The sequence below is a fragment of the Hemitrygon akajei genome, chromosome 15 (genome assembly GCF_048418815.1).
Source record: "Hemitrygon akajei chromosome 15, sHemAka1.3, whole genome shotgun sequence".
NCBI classification, from domain to species: domain Eukaryota; kingdom Metazoa; phylum Chordata; class Chondrichthyes; order Myliobatiformes; family Dasyatidae; genus Hemitrygon; species Hemitrygon akajei.
This window is the reverse complement of record NC_133138.1, coordinates 11,921,985-11,945,471: the sequence shown is the minus strand read 5'-3', so window position 1 is coordinate 11,945,471 and position 23,487 is coordinate 11,921,985. Positions and strand designations below refer to the sequence as shown.

The following is a 23,487-nucleotide window of genomic DNA, read 5'->3' as shown; positions in this document are numbered from 1 at the left end:
TGGATGTATTTGACAGAGTTCTCACTGAAGGGTCCACAAGGCCTGCAACAAATTCATGATGGATCCCATCTAGCTCTGCTTTTAAGTCTATGTGTTTATTATCCCCTTGCCAAGCTAATTAATCTTGTAGGAAGCCAAAGACGGGTCTAATGTTGGAGATTGAATAAAAGTGACAGGTAACTGGAATTTCAGGCTCTCTTTGTGGACTGAATGGAGGTATTCTGTAAAGTGATCACTAGATCTGTGTTTGGCTTCACCAATGTGCAGAAAATAAGATTGTGAGCAACAAATGCTGTAAAGTAACTTGGATGAAATGCAAGTTAACTACCTCAATGAAAGACTGTTTAGGCTACTGGATGTTGGAAAGAGGTAATTGCATTACCTGTGACTACATGGGAAGCTTCTTCAAGGGTTGTGGACGTTGGCTGAGATGGAAGATTGAATCAGGAAATCACAGAGAAATGCTGAAAGGGAAAGAGAACTTGTGTCTGGTGCTGCTATCATATTAATAGCAGTGGAATTTCTAGAAGGGGAACTATTGGATATGGAGGCAGTCAGGAGGACAAGTGAAAAACCTCTTCTAGTTATGGGTGTGAAGAGAGGAGACGAGCAGAAATACAGAAATAGGAAATGGCTGAGGGCTTTCGCAACATGAGATAGAAGTAGGACAGACTGGCGGTATTGGTAGTATGACAAATACATCTCACAATTCCATGATTATTTTTCTTTCCCCTCAGTTTTGATTCATCTCCTATTATTCGTATCATCTCTAGATTAACCATTAATTTCATTGGTCATTTGTGCATCTAAACCTTCAGTGAAATGGGTCACTTGTATCAAATCAAATCAGCAGGGATCTCTAGACAGATCAGGTGACATTAAGAAGCCTTCATCACCTTCTCTCAGTTAACAGCACCACTATTCTCTTTGTTCCCCCACAACAACTTTCTCTATAACTTACAAATGGTTGATTTCAACATTTTAATCATTCTGATGAAAGTTCAACATAAAGCATTATCCCTGATTTTCCTTAACATTACTTGTCTGACCTGCTGACTACAGCAGTTTTTTATTTCTGAATTCCAGTATTTGCAGTTGTATTTCCTCCCCAGAATTTGATATAATTAGAAGCAAAATGGAAACAGAGGAGGAAGAGAAAAAAAGTTCTGGAAGTGTAAGATATGAAATTCTGTAGATTTTAGAAATCTGGAGATAAAGCAGAACGCTGCAAACATCTGAAGTTCTCCTGCACTATAAACAGTGGAGATTGCTGTCTTTGAACTTATCCTTTTTAATGTCCTCTTGACTATTCGAGACATTTTCCCTGCTTCCTCACATACCATCAGTACCATTATAGCCAGAGCCCCTGGCTGTTTATCCTCCACCATATCAATGCTCCCAGTGGTTTTGTCATTACTCTGTGAATTCTTTGATGCTCGTTACGCGTTGTCCCAGAATTACACCATTAATAATTCTGTGTTCCCAGCTCAAATTCATTTCACTATAATTGTCATGTACTTTCACATTCTTTCCCATATAGCAAAGACATCCATGATATTTTGATCTTAGTTCTGATTGTAATCTACACATGCCACAATTCAGTGGGTCTGAAGTGCCTGCTGTACCTCTAATTGCAATAAAGTGTTTCAAAAGAAATATACAAAACATTAGAAATGTGCTTAATTGATTCAGTGTTTTATTCAGTTTTTCCTTCTCCACTGATATTCCAACCGATCTTTATGTTTAAAGAAAACACTTTAGATTTTGGAGAGAATAGTCCTGCAGAATCTATCACTTAGCTGCTTTACTACTGCTCTTTTATGTCCTTCCTTCCTCTCTCCTTGCACCTTGAAGAAAGTCTGGAAACCAATTTTGTACTCTAGTCCTCAAATTCCCCCTTTCACAGCACTTTGAGCTCCACAACAGTTTTGTGAAACTACAGGCTCAGCTTTATCCTTTTCCACTTTTGCAACTACATTTTGTAAGAGAAGTAATACTTTAACCCGGACCACCACTAAGTTGGGTCTTCATACTCATTTTAATGTCTGGTAAATTTATCCATTTTAACAGCTAGATTTAAAATGCCTCACATTAGATAAAAATTGATTTGCATCTAGTAACATTTTGCAAAAGTAGGGCAAGAATTTATGACATCAATTTGACTAACATATACTGTACTTACTGTTGGCAGTGATTTTGATGATGTATACAAGTTATTGCTGAAAGTTGTGACGAGTAAGCAAAGGGTGTAGGTTGGGGAAGTTGGAGTGTGGTGTTATAGACATAAATGCTTTTAGTAGTAGGATTAACCTAATAGATACCAGATTTTATTTAACTTCAGCTCTCCAGTTTTATTTCATTTGGTCTTGCTGTTAAATTTAATAACTTTTTTACAGCCTGCCTAACTTTATGATTATCCCCTATTCAGAGTATTTTTTCTGGGGTAGATAATAGCTGGCAATTCTGCCAGGATAACAGAGGAGTTTACAACATGATAACTTCCAATACAATTTATTTTACTGCCAAGTTAAGAAACTTCTATTGATGTTAGTGAATGACACTAAAATAATTCTGCAAAAGCCACGGATCAACAACTTCTCTGAACAACTTGAAATGTAGTTAAAGAAATTCTAAAAAATATAAGAGAAATTACATAAGAATGTTTTACAAGAAGTATTTGAATTTGTTTTTGCAGGATGATCATAACAATGGGATACTATGGCCTGACATTGAACATACCGAATCTCCATGGTGATGACTATCTCAATTGTTTCCTCTTTGCTGCCTCAGAGATTCCAGCCAACGTAGCAACATGGCTTCTCCTCAGGAAATATTCACACAAGTTCAGCCTTTCAGGTGCTCTCTTTCTTGGCGGAAGTGTCCTGCTCTTCATTCAACTCATCCCATCACGTAAATTTTACACTGCTTCTATATTGATCCTATTGTGATATTTGTTAACAGGCATGATAAAGTAGTGTCCCATGGTCAGTTGAAATATACAGGAGCTGTATTTCTGAGAGGTTTTAGCATACTGGTACAATATGCCAACTCTGAAAGTCTTCACATTCTTTCCACCAAATAACTTCACTGATTTTACTGGTGATATGACATCGAGATGCTGGACCAAATTTTGACTTCTGCAGATGTGCGTGAGAGTCCAAATGAAGCCTACCTACTGCCTTGCCTACATTTCTATGAACATCATGGTGACCAATTGAAAACCAGCTAAAATATATCTGGATAGATCAGTTTTCACTCAATTTTTTTAAGAGTATGTACGTTCTCCCTAGGACTGTGTGGGTTTCCTCCAGGTTTACAGTTTGCTCCTAAATTCCAAAGGTGTATGATTAGGGTTAGTGAGTTATCGGCATGCTAGGTTGCCATAGAATATTTGGCTGAGTGACATCATAATAAGAACCTCTTGTTCAATATCAGCAAGACCAAGGAACTGCTTATAGGCTTCAGGAGAGGAAAACCAGAGGTCCATGAGCCAGTTCTAAACAGACGATCAGAGGTGGAGAGGGTTAGCAACTTTAAATTTTTGGGTGTTACTACTTCAGAGAATCTGGCCTGCACCCAACACCTAAGTTCATTGTGAAGAAAGTACAGAGGCACCTATATTTCCTTTGAGTCTGTGGAGCTTCGGCATGACATCTAAAATTATGACAAACTTCTATAGTTGTGTAGTGGAGAGTATATTCACTGGCTGCGTCATGACCTGGTATGCGAACACCAATGCCTTTGAATGGAAAATCCTACAGAAGGTAGTGGATTTGCCGCAGTGCATCACGGTAAAGACCTCCCAACCACTGAGCACATCTACATGAAATGCTGTCGTAGGAAAGTAGCATCTACCATTGGAGATCCCCATCACCCAGGCCATGCTCTTTTCTCACTGCTGCCATCAGATAGAAGGTACAAGAACCTCAGGACTCACAACACAAGGTTCATGAACAGTTACTACCCCACAACTATTAGGCTCTTGAACAAAAGGGCATAACTACACTCACTTGCCCATCCATTGAGATGTTCCCACAACCAATGATCTCACTTTAAGACTCTTTATCTTGTTACCTCATCTTCTCATTATTTATTACTACTTATTTTTATTTCCATTTGCATAGTTTGTTGTCTTCTGCACTCTAGTTGATTTTTCAATGATCCTGTTATAGTGACTTTTCTATAGATCTGCTGAATATGCCTGGTGGAAAATGAATCTCAGAGATGTATATGGTGACATATATGTACTTTGATAATAAAAAATTATTTCACTTTACTTTCTTTATTTATGACCTTCTATAAACTATTTCGTTTGACATTTGGTTTTCCTAATACTATAGAATCATACATCACAGAAACCGGTTTTTGACCCATCATGTCCATGCTGACAATCTATTTATACCAACATTATTTACCAGCATTTGCTCCATATCCACTTGCTTATAAGCAGTGACAATTCAAGAGTTCTTCTGGAGAATTCCTGGATGTTATTGAATTAAGAGTATCAGAGTATCCCCCTAAAGGCATTGCATTCTCAATTCCAAATTCTGATCTCCCTAATATACACAAAATGCTTGTCAAACAGTAATATTCACTTCCCTCTCTTTATTCTCCTAATTTCACTTTTAAGTTCTCCCCACCCCAACATTTGCTATATTCCTAAAGAAGTTATCTCATTTTCATTTCTCAGTATCTTTATCTTTGGGCACCCACAATATCCCTTGACATCCAGGGTTCCATGTCCATATTTTCATCTTTTTAGGAACATGATCTAATCAATCCTCATTAATTCACTTTTGAATGACACAAACTTGCCGATGAAAACCTATCTGTAAACAACTGATGCAAATTTACCTTTGCCAGATTTTGCCTTACAATATTGTAATCGCTGTGCTCCAATTTTGACTTTAACTTCCAGACCATACATATCCCTTTTGACAACTACTTCAACCCTATAAAAGACTATTTACTATCTCCAAAATGCTCAATATCTCTCTCAAAGGCTGTGTCTGTTTTTTCCATCTGCCTTTGTCAACTTAAAGCTGCTTTGTCTCTTGTAAGTGTGCCATAGAATTTGTATTTGTAATTATTATTGTTGTGGAAATGAGATGCTGTTGTTTACTGCACCTCACTTACATTAAGCAAAATGTTTAACAGTAATATAATGTATTTTGTGTATCTTCAAAACAGGATCTCAGTCACCAGAAACCTGCACTTCGAGAGCTATTTTCCCATGAATTTTAATGTCAGAGGAAAGACATCAGAGCTTGATTGTTAGCATTGGAACTACCACGTACTGGGGAAAATTAAGCCATGTGTCAAATATGGGGACAGATGTATACAGTCCATACTTGCAAATTAGAGCATCTTCCATCCAGTCTACAGCTATTTCTGTTTCTTTTAGATCTCTTAATAGTTGCTACAGTGCTGGTGTTAATTGGAAGATTTGGAACTTCATGTGCCTTTTTCATGGTTTATATCTACACTGCTGAACTGTATCCGACCCCACTGAGAAACACAGGTGTCGGAGTGAGTTCAATGGCATCCAGGATCGGCATCATAATTTCACCTTACATTCTTTTGCTTGGTAAGGCAACAATTAATCACCATTATACTGATAAACCGTATGGACGTTTGACGCTTTCTAAATAATTTCTTAATGGAGCTATCGGTCTTTTCTTTGCAGTGAGGTCTTTAAGCAGAAAGAAAGGCTTCCTTGTATTTAAAATTCTGTAGACTACATGAGTCTAACAATGAATTTCAGAGCAACAGTGAGAGGAGACTGGATGTGGGTGCATTACTGGTGTTCTCCCCACAGACCCTGAGTACCTGATGTTACACTCCCACTTACAGTACACTTTCAGGTTTGGAGGAGAGAATAGGCCATTCTGGGGGAAAAGTTGCCTGTTGGCTTGACCAACATGGTCATTTATAGGTCTAGGCAGATTGCACTCAGGGGAGTTTTGTACCTTTCTGTTTGTCCTTCTGCTTCAAAGTAGGCTGGGAACGTTCAAAACCCCTTGGTAACCCTGAGCTCTTCCATGATCTGTAAGCATCAATGAAGTGAGGACAGCGCCGGGAAGAGTACTGATCTGATCTGCTTTCACTGTTCAAAAAGCATTGCTTATTTGTGACAAACATGAGAAAATTTGCAGATCCTAGAAATCCAAAAGCAACACACACAAAATACTGAGGAACTCGGCCTGGTCTGCTGAGTTCCTCCAGCATTTCATTTGTTACATGTACTGCTTTGTTTCTTTGTGAGTTGCTTGGTTCAATTCTATTAAAGTTCCTGAATAAAAACTGAAGATTTCCATTAGTTTCCATTCTAAGTTCCTGTGTGTCCATTGTGTAATGCACACAGGACCTAGGCACATAGAGATGCAATTTTCATTCTAATTTTGCTTAAATGTGGGTAGCCTTTGCCATTCATGCGTAAGAAAGCAGGCTTTTGGTGTACCTGAGGGGACTGAGGCTAGTGCAAATACACAAGTCAGCCCTTCTACTTAATTACCTCCTCTCCCATAGCCCCCCTACCCACTTAATTCAAACTTCTTATCTCCAGAACTGATCATCTTCACCCATCCTGAACCACATGCCAATTACTTTATTGGAACCCATAACCGCTAATCATAAACATCCCAACTGTCAACCCCCTTTGATCACTGACAGGTGACTGCTTCCAAATTCCAAAGTATGATCCTGTTCCCATATCTCTATCCCATATTCCCTTGAGAATCGATCTTAGATCTATCTAATTTCCATCATTTACCGGTAGTTTATACCCGTCAAGCTGTGTGAAGGGTTGTTCTTGTGTTTCGGCCTCAGGTGCTACTGAATTTACAAGCAATTGACCACAATCAAAAGTGTTATTGCCTGAATATGCTCATTGCCATAAAACTGCCATTCAGGTGCTAAGGTGCAGTGAAATTTCAGGCCTTTTGGTTTATGTAGAGTTGATTGGAACTGTTAACTTTAAATGTAATTTCTTTTATTAATTTAAGATTGACTGATGACAATGTCATCCTAATTGGTAGCTTAAAATGTAAACAAACCTTTAACATCTGTTGTTGAAACTGATATAAAAAATACCTAGTTTGTTTCAATGTCGCATGTTGTTGCAAATTGGTTCTCCAATTGGTTCACAGCTGTCAGGTCCCATTTGACGGGTACTTACGCTTTTCTCATAGCAAATGGTGCACTAATATACTTATCAAATCCCAGTTTCCTAATTCATGGATTGAAACAGGTAGTTTTCTAATCCAAAATGTGATTTTCAAAATATAGGTTCAGAATTGAAGCTCAGATTTCTTTATGACTATTTATCTGTAAAATTTGCTGTTCTTTCATAGAGAAAGTCAATATGGAGATATCAAATACTGATACCATTTTAAAGGGTGAAAAATGCAAAATAAGTTTTTGTTTACTTGAGTAAGTGCTTATAGAAAGGAATGGTAGACTCTATGTACGTGTTCTCACTTATTTCAAATTTAAAACATAGCAATGATCACATTTGCTCAGGATGCAAAGCACTCTGCAATAAAAAATGTCAAATAAGTACCGTATGTCAATGTCCTAATAGAACAGAAAAATAAAACAAGAAAGGTTTTGTCTTTATGCTCCTGCAATATTTTTCTAAATGTCCACTAACATGTGGGTGGAGAGTCTTGTATTCGTGGAAATTACGACAAAATAGCAAACTAATTCTAGTTCCATTCCCAAGCAGATGATTTAAAAAGTTTCCCATCTCATCTCCTCATTGACAAGAGATAACAGAGCAGCCAAATCAGGGACATTGTGGAAATAAACCAAATTGGAAATCACTTGGATATACATGCAGTGGAAATAGCTTTGAGTGCATTTGGGCCTCAGTTACATGAAGCTCCCATGCTTGTTATATGCATCTGTTGAGGTTCATTTTGAAGTAAATGTTCACTTTATTTTGACAGATGCTTATCAGGAAAATGTGTCACTGAATTTGATAGCGGCTTTGACAATTTTCGCAGCAATTGCGGTTTTGTTTCTGCCAGAAACATGTAATACTCCTCTTCCAGATACCATTAACCAAATGCAAAAAGTTAAGTGGTAAGTATATGTAGTCCTAATGATTCAGTCATTTAATTTAAAAAAAAAGTTCTGCCCTAAGTAACTGCAGGTTTGTTGTAGAAAGTGCCTCAGATTTGTTTACACTGAAGACAAAAAGGTGTAAGTCATTTTTAGCAGTTTCCTCCAGATGCTCTGGTTTCCTCTCATGGTCCAAAGATGTACTGGTTGGTAGGTTAATTGGTCATTATAAATTGTCCTGTGATTAGGTTAGGAATAAATCAGGAGTCGCTGGGCCTATTCCAGGCTGTATCTCCATACACTAAAAAAAGTAAATTTTCATGTGAGAATTGTTTGACTTGAACAGGAAACTGTAGGTCATGGAATTAGCTTAAAACCATTGTCTTTGTCAATCTTAGTGGTCACAGAGTTGACAAAGCAGCCTGAGAAAAGAGGAATGCAGGTATTGTTCTCTCCCAATACTCCCCAATGCCATTCGGCTTTACAATTCAACCGCCAGGAGTAAGATATGTTATAGTGCCGGGGTTAGGACTCAATGTATTTAAGTTTTTGAGAGGGTGATTTTAGATGCATATCATATTTTTACTGAGTTAAGTATTGTATGTAATTAGTTTTGCTACAATAAGTGTATGGGACATTGGAAAAAACGTTGAATTTCCCCATGGGGATGAATAAAGTATCTATCTATCTATCAATCTACAGCTACAGTGTGATGATGGAGGTGGTGAATGAATGGAGCAGCAGATAGGGTGCTGATCATGCAGGCCAGCTATTCCTTGAAATGTCTTGAGCATCTTAAATGTTGGAGAAGTTGCAAACATCTGGCCAAGCATGGAATATAGTAATATTTCTGCTGCAGATGATAAAAAGGCTTACATATTAGAAGATGGCCATTTGCTACCTGGTGCCAAGCTTCAGATCTCCTTTAGCCATAGTATGTATGGAAATGTTGAGGAAATTTCAGAAGTGCCAGTGAATGTCTAGAATAGGTGCTTTTTTGCCTCCTTTGTTGGAGATGGCCATTCCATGGTCTGAAATTTAATTGTCACGTGTCATCTCAAAACTTATTGTTGGCTTGTCCTTGCGATAGCAGGTAAATGCTGTTTTATTTGTTAAGATGTTGTAACCTGTGCAATCATTAGTAAATACCCTGAGTTCTAGCCCAATGTTAATAGGTCATTCATGAAACAGTTAAAGATTATGGACAATAGGATACTCTCTTGGGGAACTTCAGCAGTGATTTGAATTGTTATATTTATTGATCTCATAAGGTGGGAGCCAAACTGTGATGGTCAGTTAAGACAAATAGCAATATGCAGCTGCAAAGAATATGTTAAAAGAAAATAATGTGAAAAAGTGGCTACTCTGAAAGTTTGGATTCATTTTAGATTATGGTGTTACGTTTGAAGCAGATGGAGAAATGGGGTCAGAACCAGTATATTAAATCAATCAAGAAAATGATGATTAATAAAATGAAAATAAAGGAGAGGTTGAAATATCTGAAGACTATTTTGCTAAAACAAAACATTTGTAATAAATACAAGGCAAATAGTAAAATTATGTTCCAAGACTAAGACAGCAAGCCAGAAAGATATCTGTAAAAGAAGAAACAGAGCTAATATTAAAACATAAAGTGTGTTACTGAAATGACAACAGCCATAAATACCTTTTCAGATCAGATAAGGGCATATCAAAGTATTGAATCGGAGAGAGAAAGAGAGCCAGTAAGAGTGGTGGAGCTTTCTACAGTACTGAGTTTGCAAAGCTACAGGAAAGAAATTGTATTAGAAAATCCAGCATGAACTCATTTGGTGGAATGACTTTTTATTATTCTTTAATTCTACTTGGTTAAAGAAAAAGAAGATAGTGAAAATATGAATGTCACATAATTGAAAGGTGTCAGTCAAATTAAGCTTATTGGGCATTTGTTTACATCAGGTTTTAATGTTAGAAATGCACAATACAGAAAACGGTGCCAGGTTGTCTCATTATTTACTTGCTTAAAAGTTTTCCTCCTTGTTTGACCATAATTTTCACAAGAAATGTATGGATACGTTGTTTCAACTTTGCATATAGGTAACCCACATGGAAGAATGTGTTGTATAATGTTGCATTGTTCAATTTTCACATCCCATGCTGATAGTGGCTGGCACTCAAACTAATTGAGTTAAAACCAAAGTAACACTTACCCACAAAGGCTGGTATATGTCTAGGGGAAAAGGAGATCCAGCCACACACCAACCCACCTCCCGTACACGCAGGTGCTGTGAGAATCGAGTTTATGCCTCGTGCCACTCACCGTATCAACTTCATACCAAATACCGTTATGAAATACACATTATAGAATTTACTAACATTAACTAAAGAAGTATTAGGCAATACAATATATATATACAAGGAAAGAAAAAAACAAAAGGCGCCAACTTATCAAAGTTCAGTCAGTGTAGTGCACATCGTAGGAGCTCAATCAACGAACCATCCGACAGCCACGTCGTCACCCCTGGGACCACCCCGGTGGTCTTACGAGCCGTCCAGTGCCAGTCGCGGTGGTCCTACGAGCCGTCCAGCGCCCGTCCACCTTCCTCGTCCGTCTCTCCTCCCAACTCTCCTCACACCCCAAGCCCGCGCAACCCCTCCCCCAAGTTCCCAGCCTCACAAAACACAATAACATTCCCCATTGATTAACAAATGAATACAATTACCATATCAGCCATTCTAAAGCGAAACAACGGCGAGAGAAACTTTTAACAGACAAAGAAGCATTCCTACTCGTAACAAACCAAAGAAGCCCTTTTTAGTAACATACACAGGACATTGTACATTCTCTCCCCACCAGCAAATGTCATGCCCTCATGGCATTACTAGAGTTCCCCAAAGCTTCTTGCAACACACAAAACCCAACCCAGGTGCAGAAAGCAGTGACATAACTACCCAGAGCAGTAGAAATCACACTCGGTTCTCCTGGTACCACATACGTCAACCGCTCCGGGTGCGCCTAATCCTCTGAGATCTCCATACCCCTTCTGCCCCACTGGGCTCCCTCTTCACCTGCGAACCCACTGTCTCAGACACCCCAGATCTTCCTGACAGACCCTCACCCCCTTCCTCATGGGGGTCCTCCCTCACCTGAGATCTCTCCGGCTCACGCTCGGGCTCCACCCTCTTTCCCACCACTGTTGGCTGCCTCTCCATCTGACCCTTAAGACCTTCCCTCCTCTCACCCAATTCAGTATGGGAAGGGCCAGGAGCCTCCTCTCCTGGTACTGGAGCACCAGCGAATGGGAACAGGGGCCACTCATCTGAGTCGTCCTCTTCCGAATCAGTAGCCATTTCCGGGCGAGGGACCCGTCCCCGCTCTTCAGCAGTGGGCTCCTCCCTTTCTCTGTGCCCTCGCAGAGTCCTTGTACTGGGTGTAACCTCCCACTCTGGCTCCGTATCCACCTGCACCGCTTGACCCAGCAGCAGCAGGTGATTCCGATGGAGTACCTTGATAGGCCCTTTCCCATCCTCAGGTTTCACCCGGTAAACTGGCAGGTTCGGCATCTGGCTCTCTATTACATAGGGGCTGGCCGCCCATCGGTCTGCCAACTTGTGCTTACCAGGGAGTCCCAAATTCCGTAAAAGGACCCGGTCGCCCGGCAATAATTGAACAAACTTCACCTTTCGATCATACCGCATCTTATTCCTCTGATTTTGTTTGGTAGCCGCCGCCTCAGCCAACTCGTACGCCCGCTGTAACTCCCTCTTCATGTCGGACACATACTTTAGATGGGACTTCCCGGGTAATTCACCCACTTCACCCCCAAAACACAAGTCAATGGGCAACCTTGCTTCCCGCCCGAACATCAGATAATAGGGCGAATATCCTGTAGCATAATTGCGAGTACAATTGTAACAGTGAACCAATTGTCCAATATGACGACTCCACCTGCTTTTCTGCCCAATCTCCAGCGTCCCGAGCATATCCAACAGGGTCCGGTTGAACCTCTCTGGCTGCGGATCTCCCTGTGGGTGATACGGTGTAGTCCTGGATTTCTCAACCCCACGCATAGTCAGTAATTCATGGATAAGGCGGCTCTCAAAGTCCCACCCCTGATCGCTATGGATTCGCCTGGGAAGGCCGTAATGAACAAAATACTTCTCCCATAACACCTTCGCCACTGTCGTCGCCTTCTGATTCTTAGTGGGAAATGCCTGAGCATAGCGAGTGTAATGATCGGTGATGACTAAGACATTCGCGGTGTTGCTGGTGTCAGGTTCAATCGACAGAAAATCCATACATACCAGGTCCAGAGGTCCCGCACTCTGTAAGTGCGACAGTGGAGCCGCCAACGCGGGCAGGGTCTTCCTCCAGATGCAACGACTGCAGCCCCTACAGTATTCTTTGACTTCCCCCCTCATCCGGGGCCAGTAGAACCAGTCTTTGAGTAATCCATAGGTCTTTTCCACCCCCAAGTGTCCAGAATCATCATGTAGGGCCTGGAGTACAGCCTGCCGATACTCCTCCGGCAGGACCAGTTGCCAACAGTGGGGTTGTTCCGGAGGCGCCGTTACCCGGTACAAGATTTTGTTCTTTAACTTCAACCGAGACCACTCCTTCAACAACAGGGGCACGAATGGGTGTTTCGCCTTCTCAGCCAACGCCCCATCCCCCCTCTCGACCGCTCTCCACACTGTGCCAATGCCCGGGTCTTTTTGCTGAGCAGCTGCCACTTCCCCCGGACTCAGTTCCGGCAACTGTTTAGTCCGCAGTGCGGTCAGGTCACAGTAAGCTAGGGGTATGGCGTCGTCAAAAACCCCCAAATGGTCCACGGCTTGCTCCAGCCTTCCTCTTCCCTCGGCCTTCACGGTGATAGCAAACTGACACATCGCCTTCACTCCAGGGGCAGGGACACTCTCCCACTCCTCATCCCTCTCCTGTTCCCCCGGCTCCCGACGAGACAAAGCATCCGCATCGACATTCTTGCTTCCGGGCCGGTACCTCAGGCTGAAATCATATACCGACAAGGCCGCCAGCCACCGATGTCCTGTGGCATCCAGCTTTGCCGAAGTCAAAATATAAGTGAGCGGATTGTTATCCGTTCGCACCTCAAACTTGGCTCCGTACAGGTAATCGCCCAACTTGTCCACCACCGCCCACTTCAGCGCCAGGAACTCCAACTTGTGAGTGGGATAGTTTCTCTCCGATGGCGACAAGCTTCGGCTGACAAAGGCTACCGGCCTCAATGCTTTGCCATGCTTCTGGTACAGAACAGCCCTGACACCCTCTCGACTGGCATCCGTGTGCAGCACATATGGCTTCTGGGGGTCGGCAAAAGCCAACACCGGGGCCTGGGTCAGTGCCCTTTTCAAAGATCGGAACGCCTCTTCACATTGACCATCCCATCTCGAGCAAAAAGGTTCCGCCGGGTTCCAGTATCCTCCAGCGTCCTGCCTCTGGTCCCCCATCCTTTTCTTTCCCACCGGGGGATAGCCACACAACAGCTGAGTCAACGGGTGACACACTTTGGCGTATCCTTTCACAAATCGCTGGTAATACCCACAGAACCCCAAAAATGAGCGCAGAGCGCCCACTTTCTGGGGTCTCGGCCAGGTGGTCACGGCCTCTATCTTGGTTGGATCAGTAGAGACTCCCTCTCGCGAAATGATATGGCCAACATAGCTAACTGACGACTTGCAGAACTGGCATTTGTCCAGGGAAAGCTTCAACCCTTCTTCATTAAGCCGGCCCAACACCTTCAACAGCCTCTCCTCAAGTTCCTCCAAAGTCGATTCAAACACTATCAAATCGTCCAGGTACACCAGCACCTCTAACAGATTCATATCCCCCACAGTTCTCTCCATGAGCCTCTGGAAGGTGGCTGGGGCTCCCGATATGCCTTGGTGCATTTGTTCGAACTGAAAGAACCCCAGCGGGCAGATAAAAGCGGTCTTCTCTTTATCACCCGCACTCATCGGGATCTGGTAATACCCACTTCTTAAATCCAGCACACTGAACCACTTCGCACCGCTCAGGCAGGCCAGCGCATCCTCGACTCTTGGGACAGTATATTGATCAGGGACAGTTCGCCGATTCAACGTCCTGTAGTCAACACACATGCGCACTCACCCATTCTTCTTCCATGTCACCACTATTGGGGACGCATAAGGACTTCAGGACTCAGCTATGATTCCGGCCTCCTTCAACGTGCACAAGTGCTGCTGCATGTCCTCAACATCTGCCGGAGCCAGCCGCCGGGATCTCTCTCGGAACGGGGTATCCTCCGTCACCCGGATGGTGTGGCGAGTGCTTTTGGAGCAGCCAACATCAAACTCGCCCCGAGAAAAAACAGCTTCCATCTTCAGCATCTTCTCCACTAGCCTGTGTTTCCACTCCGGCGACACAGGGGAATCCCCGAAGTTAAAGACTTCAGCGGTCAGCTCCCTTCGATGCTCCGATCCCTCCCCGTTAGGGGTCCTCACTGGTGCGCTAGACAGTACCGTCACCGGGAACAGATGTGCCAGCGGCATTCCCCTCTTAAAGGTGATGTCTCTTGTCGTGGTGTTCCTGACACTTATAGCTATACGCCTCGCATGTACCACCCCTGGTCTCTGCACTTCGGGCCTCACCAGCGCCCCCGCCGGAAATCGTGTCTCCCCTTCAAGATCGTCAGGGGCGTCTACTAACAGGGCTTCGCCCATCGGAACTCCTGGGAATCTGGGGGTCCCCATCACTAGTGCTACCTCCCCGGGTCGGATCACCTTGGGCCTCGCCTGCGTACACCACACCGTCCCTCGTTTACACTCCGGGTCCAGACCTAGGGAGGCAACCCCTTCTTCGAACACTGCTCGAAACACTGGATGCACCGAGAGGGTCCAGAAAGTCTTCCCCCGCTTTCTCCTTACAAGCTCCCAGGAGCCGTCGCACAACGGGGGAATTAGTCCCCACCAGGAGGGCAGCACCTCCAGTTTCCACCGGGTCAGGACACACCAACACCAACGTCTCAATAGCTTCGGACACTCCCACATCGCCCTCCGAGAACTCCAATCTCACCGATAGGTACCCATCGTACGGGTAGTCACCCTCGCTCACACCCCAAATCTGCAGGGCGTCAAATGGGGTTACGGGCAAATGCTTTAGATATTGGTTGTAGAAAGACCGGTACAATAAGGTCACCTGTGATCCCGTATCCAGAACGGCTTTTGCGTAAACTCCCTCTATCCGTAGACCCACACTGGCACGGGGTCCTACCAGCCCATCTGGAATAGAGGCATGGGCACCCGGTGGTCCCCTGGCTGATCTCTGGGAACGTGTTCCTCCAGAGGCTCCAGTCCCTTCCCTCACTGAGCCTCTCCTAAATTTCCCGACACCTCCCCCTTCTTAGTCGCAGGTGGGCTTGTCCTCCGCGGAACTCCTTGTCTCTCACAATCCCACCTAAAGTGTCCCTCCTCTCCACAGCTATAGCACACCCTCGGCCGCCCAAGTCCCGCCTGAAATGCCCCTCTTTCCCACAGTTAAAGCACACGCTGCCTGTCGCCCCTCCTCTCCCAGGACGACTCCCAACCCACTGCACTGGTCGCCCCTGAGAGTGGGTACCTCCCCTGTCCCTCCCCTCCAGAGGGGATTCTCTACCCCTCGGTGGGTTGTCATTCCTCCACCCAGCCACCACTTCCTGTATCGCTGAGGATCGCTCCCGTAGGCCCGCGCCCCATTTTCGCCCCAACGCTCTCTCTTCCTCCCGCACCTCTCTAATCAGTGGCCCGAACGATGGAGGAGGGCCTTTCCTATAAGCCTGCCGGATAGTCCACGCCACCTTGTCCTCCTCCAGAGAGCCACTGAATAACTGACTCATCCTCACGCTAGCCACGTCAGGCGCCTTCACTACCCCCCGGCGCCGCAGCCCCGAGAACATCCCCTCCATCCTAAATATGTACTTGGAGAGCTTTTCCCCTCTCCATTGTTGCAGGCATTGGAACTCTGCTAAAAGCAGCCAGGGTTCCCCTGACAACCCAAACGCTCCCTCCAAAACTTCTATACATTCCTCCACTGAGGCCCCAGACTTTTCAGCTTTCAACTCCCGGACTGTTTTGGCTGCTAAACCCCTCAAACTTCCCACCAATCGCTGCCTCTTCTCCTCCTCCGAGCCTGGCCACTCCTCTAACATCAAGGACGCACGCTCGATCCAGGTCTCATAGTCCACCTCCCCGTCCGGAGTAGGCTTGGCTCCGGAGAACACCCCCAGCTTCAGCCATGGCCTCTCGGCCACTCCCACCAGGGAGTTAAGTGTGGCTGCCAGCTCCGAGGCTTCCACCCTACCTGGGGAGCGGGGCCTAGTCACGACTCCCTCCTCCCACCTCCCTTTACTAGTGCCTGCCACCTCTCTGGGGTTTTCCTCTAGCTCTAGCCCCTCCTCCGGTGTCTTCTCCGCCTCATCCTCGGAGGGAGTGTGGAGCCCCCACGGCCCCTCCTCCCCCGGTACACTGACCGTCGCCGGCAGTTCCAACTTCCTGATGTCAGCACTTGTACTAACCAACACCCAGCTAGACTCCACCTCTTTACCACACCGTCTAGCTACCAATTCTACCTGCCCAATACCCTTCACCAAACTTAACCCCCGCACTACCGCGTCTCCCGAGACTCGAAAATCCACTCCGCTCACTACGCATGCGTACTGTACAGGTACACCTTCAAATCCGCACCAGCTTATCTCTGTCCATCTCCGCTCACTACCTGCGCGATTCCACAGCCCCCTGACAATCCAATCCCGGGCGAGCACCCCACAAATGTAACACTTACCCACAAAGGCTGGTATATGTCTAGGGGAAAAGGAGATCCAGCCACACACCAACCCACCTCCCGTACACGCAGGTGCTGTGAGAATCGAGTTTATGCCTCGCGCCGCTCACCGTATCAACTTCACACCAAATACCGTTATGAAATACACTTTATAGAATTTACTAACATTAACTAAAGAAGTATTAGGCAATACAATATATATATACAAGGAAAGAAAAAAACAAAAGGCGCCAACTTATCAAAGTTCAGTCAGTGTAGTGCACATCGTAGGAGCTCAATCAACGAATCATCCGACAGCCACGTCGTTACCCCTGGGACCACCCGGTGGTCTTACGAGCCATCCAGCGCCAGTCGCGGTGGTCCTACGAGCCGTCCAGCGCCCGTCCACCTTCCTCGTCCGTCTCTCCTCCCGACTCTCCTCACACCCCAAGCCCGCGCAACCCCTCCCCCAAGTTCCCAGCCTCACAAAACACAATAACATTCCCCATTGATTAACAATTACCATATCAGCCATTCTAAAGCGAAACAACGGCAAGAGAAACTTTTAACAAAGAAGCATTCCTACTCGTAACAAACCAAAGAAGCCCTTTTTAGTAACATACACAGGACATTGTACACCAAATTTATTTGAAATAATTGACTATATCTGGCCAGTAGAACCCGGATAAAGATTAAGTTCAAATCCATTTTTATCACATTTTAAAATTAATACAGGTTCAAAGGCAAAGGACGTACTCACTTTACTTTAAGCGAAAATGCAACAATGGGAAAAAATACAGTGGTCCTTCATGAGGAAGCGTTTTGACACACCTGACTACTGATCTTAAGCAGCAAACAACTGAGGATTTCATCATAAATTGCATCATGGTCTGATGGATCCTTCTGCATAACGTAGAGTGAAAATGAGAGAAGTGGGACTCCACTCTAAAATGCTCAGATAATCTATGAAATAGCATTTGATTATTCTTACTAAGTTTTAATGAAATATATTTTCTGGACCTTTTTTTTCTCCGGTCTGGACATTGTCAAGAAATAGATTTTATATATGTTTAGCTTCTTAGGATCAAATTACCTTTGCATATCTTCCTCTTGATAGAACAATTTATTAAAAGCAATGAAACAAACCACATCATCTACCGAGTACAGTGGTTTCCTTCAGGTAATGCTATCTGCTATCGACTCTTCCTTCTGCAATATTCCTCCAACTGGCTTCCAAACTTCTGCTTTAATGTTTAATACAGATAATTATATTAGAAACCTACTTTTATTTATTCACTTCTAAGTTTTGGATGTTGTTGGCAATGCCGGTATTTGTTGTATATTGTTACGGATTCAGGCAACAATAAATATATGAGTTAGGCAGGAGTTTATATAACAAATAACACGTTTATTAAACACTGAAAACAAACCCCCCAAAAGTAAACAAATCACTGACGTAACCGGAAGTCAGCTGCTGTGCGGCAGCTTGAACAGTTTTTAAAGCATTGAAACTTAAACAGTTCTTAAAGCGATGTTGCAAAACCAGTTTTTCAAAGTAGTATTGCCAAAAGTTCAAAATGCTCACAGTCCATTTAAGGGAGAAACTTTTTAAGACGATTTAAATTCTCTTTTCCGTCGTGTTGCTTCGGTTCCCAAGATCAAACTTTTTCCCACGAAGAATTTACGAAACGAAACGGCTTAAAGGCACTGACCTTTCCTTTACAGAACTATTCCCAATCCTTTCTGCTATTTCGCAGGGATTAACATGAGAACAGTCAACGAATTCCTTCCGAATAAGGATCAAACAAGGTCGAACCTGTTTCACCGTCGAAATTGATTCTCCTCGATCTTTAACTCCCGAACTCCGATCTTCACTCTCCACTAATTCTCAACTAGCAGTATTGTAGAGAACCTGCTGGCAATGACCTTTTAAACTTTAGGCATTAGATAAAACTTCATCTTTCAACTAAACTGCGTCATAACATTAAATCACGCAGTGGCATGAAGTCAAATTGGCAAATCCAGCCATGAACTGCCCCGCCTCACAGGGAGGGGTCCTCCTTTTATTCCCTGTAAAAAAAACCTGTCACACGACCTCTACTGGTGGGAAAATGACGTCACTCCACCATCACAAGACCATTACCTCAAGTTCAGTATAGCTTCAATCCCAGTCACGTGTCACGTGTATGTAACAATATGCTTCAAGGCTCCTAAAGCAGCGTCTCTACTTTTTGCGAAGGCTGAGGAAAGTCCATCTCCCACCCCCCATCCTCATCACATTCTACAGGGGTTGTATTGAGAGCATCCTGAGCAGCTGCATCACTGCCTGGTTTGGAAATTGCACCATCTCAGATCGCAAGACCCTGCAGCGGATAGTGAGGTTAGCTGAGAAGATCATCAGGGTCTCTCTTCCCGTCATCACAGACATTTACACTACACGCTGCATCCACAATTGAAACAGCATTATGAAGGACCCCATGCACCCCTCATACAATCTCTTCTCCCTCCTGCCGTCTGGGAAAAGGCTCCAAAGCATTCGGGCTCTCACGACCAGACTATGTAACAGTTTCTTCCCCCAAGCTATCAGACTCCTCAATACCCAAAGCCTGGACTGACACCTTGCCCTACTGTCCTGTTTATTATTTATTGTAATGCCTGCACTGTTTTTGTGCACTTTATGCAGTCCAGTGTAGGTCTGTAGTCTAGGTTTCTCTGTGTTTTTTTTTTATGTAGTTCAGTCTAGTTTCCTGTACTGTGTCATGTAACACCATGGTCCTGAAAAACGTTGTCTCATTTTTACTGTGCACTGTACCAGCAGTTATGGTCGAAATGACAATAAAAGTTGACTTAACTTGACTTGAAATTGAGGAAACAGGTGTGCTTGAAACCATTTAAAAATATACAAACAATAGTAGATTTCTTTCCACGGAGGATATAAAATACACCCTATCCTCGTTATATCCGTGGGATACGTTCCTCACAGTCAGCACATAATGTGAATAATTACTTAAATAGAGAAAATAGGGCTGCGTTCCAGAGGGCTTCCTAAATACGTTTATCTGTAATTTATTCACATTTTCATACCAATAGGACACAAAAACAGTACAAGGCAACATTCATATTATATTTCATCAACTTAAGGTAATATTCAATGTAATAAATCGTAGAAAGTTAACATTCTAGGGTGTACAGTACTCACCAACAGTGGCAGGTGTTTTTGCTCCGGGAGATGAATGGTTGTTGTTGTGTCGGGCAGCTTTACATGGATAAGGTGGATGGTTGTGGTCGTCAGGATCATATCAAGCACAGCAAGGGGTGAAGGAAGACTCACAGAACTCTTAGAACTGCCGGCAGCAGGAGATGACACTGGCTTGAAGAAGGTGGTCAGGGTTGTTTGCTTGGCAGCATTTTGTTTTTCAGCATAAATTTGTTTGCAGGGAAGAAGGGTTGACGGCAGGGAACGACTGAAATGCTGACTCCGTTCTAAACTTGGGTCCATGTGCATCACCATTTGTGCTAAGTGTTCCGACTTCCACCATTCCCTCACCATTGGTAAACTCCCGGGATTTTCAAAATGATCTGTCACTTGCAGCATCTGAGAGATAGTTCGCCGTAAAAAAAACCGCCTTGAATGTGCATCACACCTTGGTCAAGCGGTTGAATCAGTGTTGTTGTGTTAGGCGGCAGGAAACGCATTGATATGTTAGGATGAATGCTGTCCAAATATTTAGAATGGACTGGCGCATTGTCAAGCAACAAAAGAACTTTAAAGGCATGATTCTGTTCCCAGCAGCAGCATCCCAGAGCTGTGTAACCGTCGCCTGATGCCATGCTGTTTATAATTTCCAATGTTTTTTCAAGTGTTAAAGTGGTTCTCTGCCGCTGGGCTGATGGCCCAGGACATGACATCAGACGCTTAGGAGGCATAGTTAAATATTTCAAGTGCAAAATCACTGCACTGTGGGTAAAACCAACAAAAGTTTAAGAGCGCAAGATTGCACATCCACACCTTGCCAAAACCAATGCGAGACTGGTGGGAGTGAAATTGTGAGGTGCGCGCACCTGACTTGTACTGGCAGGAAAGCAGAGCTCCTCGCATAACTGAGTTTTGGATACATATAAGGAGACATTGGTAGAAATGGGTTCCTCGCATGACTGAACTGCATTGTCTGAAGACGCATATAACAAGGATAGGGTGTAATCGGAAGTGCAATAATTCAGTAGTTTCATTCTAAGCATTACTTGCAATTCAATACTTCAATTACCTGAATTTAAATTCCTCAATACTGTGCTGGGATTTTAACTTGAATCACTGAAACAATGCCTCAGGCTTTGGATGCACACAAAAAAATTTAGCTACTGATCATATCAGCCTATTAAACCTCTTTGACCATTCAGTTATAGCTTTGCAGTTGTGCATTTTATTGCAAGGCTTTTGCTAATGTAATATCACAGTCAGTATTCAGTTCATTTCTGTTCTAACTTACAACATATTCTGTTATATATAACAAGGTGTTTGCTGAAAATACAAAAACTACTTTGCATTTAATAGAAAGCAAGAAAATTTTGCTCAAAAATGGGTAATGAACCTAGCTAAGTAACTGACGTTTCATTGGGAGATCAGTTAGAGAATAGTGATCACAACTCCCTCTGTTTTCAGATTGTATGGACAGTATTAAATTTTTGTGAGGCAAATTACAAGACTATTAGTCAGAGACTAGGGCAAGTTAATTGGAAAAATCTGCTTTTGAGAAAGCCCACTTCTGACATGTAGATAAACCACACAGAGCACAGAACAGGTATTTTCCAATGAGAAGTAAGTTGAGAAAGATGGTAAACTTAGTCAAGAATGAAAAGGAAGCATGTGTAAGGTTTAGGATGCTAAAATCAAAAACAGTCCTTGTGAATTACAAAGCAGTCATAAAAGAACTCAAGGAGGGAATTCAGAAGCCAAGACGGGTCATGAAAAGCCCTTGGCAAGTAGGATTAAAGAAATTCCAATGTATTTTATACATCAAGAGCAAGAGGGTAACTAGGGAGTGGGTAAGACCATTCAAGGATAAAGGAGGGATCATGTCCTTGAAGGAGGATGAGTGGATGAATTGAATTGACTCTGTTACTCACATCCTTCATATACATGAGGAGTAAAAATCTTTATGTTACGTCTCCGTCTAAATGTGCAATGTAGAATTTAGAGTAATTTATAATAAATAGTATGTACAACAGGACAGTCAATACAACATAGAAACACAATTGTATCAGCATGAATTAATCAGTCTGATGGCCTGGTGGAAGAAACTGACCCGAAGCCTGGTGGTCCTGGCTTTTATGCTGTGGTACCATTTCCTGGATGGTAGCAGCTAGAACAGTTGTGTTTGGGGTGACTCGGATCCCCAACAATCCTTTTGGCCCTTTTTACACACCTGACTTTGTAAATATCCTAGATAGTGGAAAGTTCACATCTACAGATGTGCTGGGCTGTCCGCACCACTCGCTGCGATTGAGGGAAGTACAGTTCCCATACCAGACAGTGATGCAGCCAGTCAGGATGCTCTCAGTTGTGCCCCTATCCCATCTCTAGTTAGATCGCAACTTGTTTTTGGATCTGTGATTATTACTTCACAAGGATGATGTGATTACATTGGAGAGGGTGCAGGAGGCACTTAGCAGAATGATTCCAGGGATGGAAAATGAGAAATGTTTGGGATAGAGAAATCTGGTGGGAGATTTTTTTAAGGTGAATGAAATTGGAGTCAAGTTACTATAAAGAAGTTCAACACCCTTGGACTTTGTTCTGTCTATTCCTGCAATCCCCATGCTGCAATATTCTTTTTTGATATTGGTATTGTCACGTGTACCAAGAAATAGTGAAAATTTTCTCTTGCATACTGTTCACTCGTATCAAAATCATTAAACAGTGCATCGAGGAAGAACCAGCTTAAACAGTAACAATGCAGAATAAAGTGTAAAGGCAACAGAGAACGTGCTGTGCAGGTAAACAACAAAGTTCAAGAACACAACAAGGTGCAGTTGACTGTAAGATTCCATCTTCTTGTGCAAGCAGTCCATCCAAGATTCTGACAACAGCAGAATAGAAGCAATCCTTCAGCGTAGTAGTACATACTTTCAGGTTTTTGTATCTTCTGTCTGATGGCAGAAGGAAGAAGAGAGAATGTCCAAGGTTAGCAAGGTCTTTGGTTACCCTGGCTGCTTTACTGAGGCAGGAAGAAGTATAGGCAGAGTCGATGATTCGGGCCGAGACCCTTCGTCAGGACTAACTAAAAGGAAAGAAAGTAAGAGATTTTAAAGTAGGAGGGGGAGGGGGAAATATGAAATGATAGGAGACAGGAGGGGAAGGGGTGAAGCTAAGAGTTGTAAAGGTGATTGGCAAAAGGGATACAGAGCTGGAGAAGGGAAAGGATCATGGGACAGGAGGCCTAGGGAGAAAGAAAGGGAGAGGGGAGCACCAGAGGGAGATAGAGAACAGGCAAAGAGTGATTGTGAGAGGAGCAGAGTGAGAAAAAAAAGGGGGAAGGGGGGAATAAATAAATAAGGGATGGGGTAAGAAGGGGAGGAGGGACATTAACGGAAGTTAGAGAAATCAATGTTCATGCCATCAGGTTAGAGGCTACCCAGACAGAATACAAGGTACTGTTCCTCCAACCTGA

At 43.5% G+C, this 23,487-nt stretch overlaps 1 protein-coding gene across 4 annotated transcripts in view; it reads left to right on the top strand.

Annotated features, from left to right (window-relative positions):
- The window catches only part of LOC140739168 (organic cation/carnitine transporter 2-like), a 62,516-nt gene that overhangs the window by 26,392 nt on the left and 12,637 nt on the right, over positions 1-23,487 (top strand). Inside the window, exons 7-10 of one of the 4 annotated variants that reach the window (XM_073067201.1) lie at positions 2,696-2,910; positions 5,522-5,587; positions 7,950-8,085; positions 17,555-19,128. In XM_073067201.1, coding sequence (XP_072923302.1) covers positions 2,696-2,910; positions 5,522-5,587; positions 7,950-8,085; positions 17,555-17,645 — 508 coding nt within the window. In that variant the 3' untranslated portion in view covers positions 17,646-19,128. The other 3 variants (XM_073067198.1, XM_073067199.1, XM_073067202.1) reach the window with 3 other exon arrangements.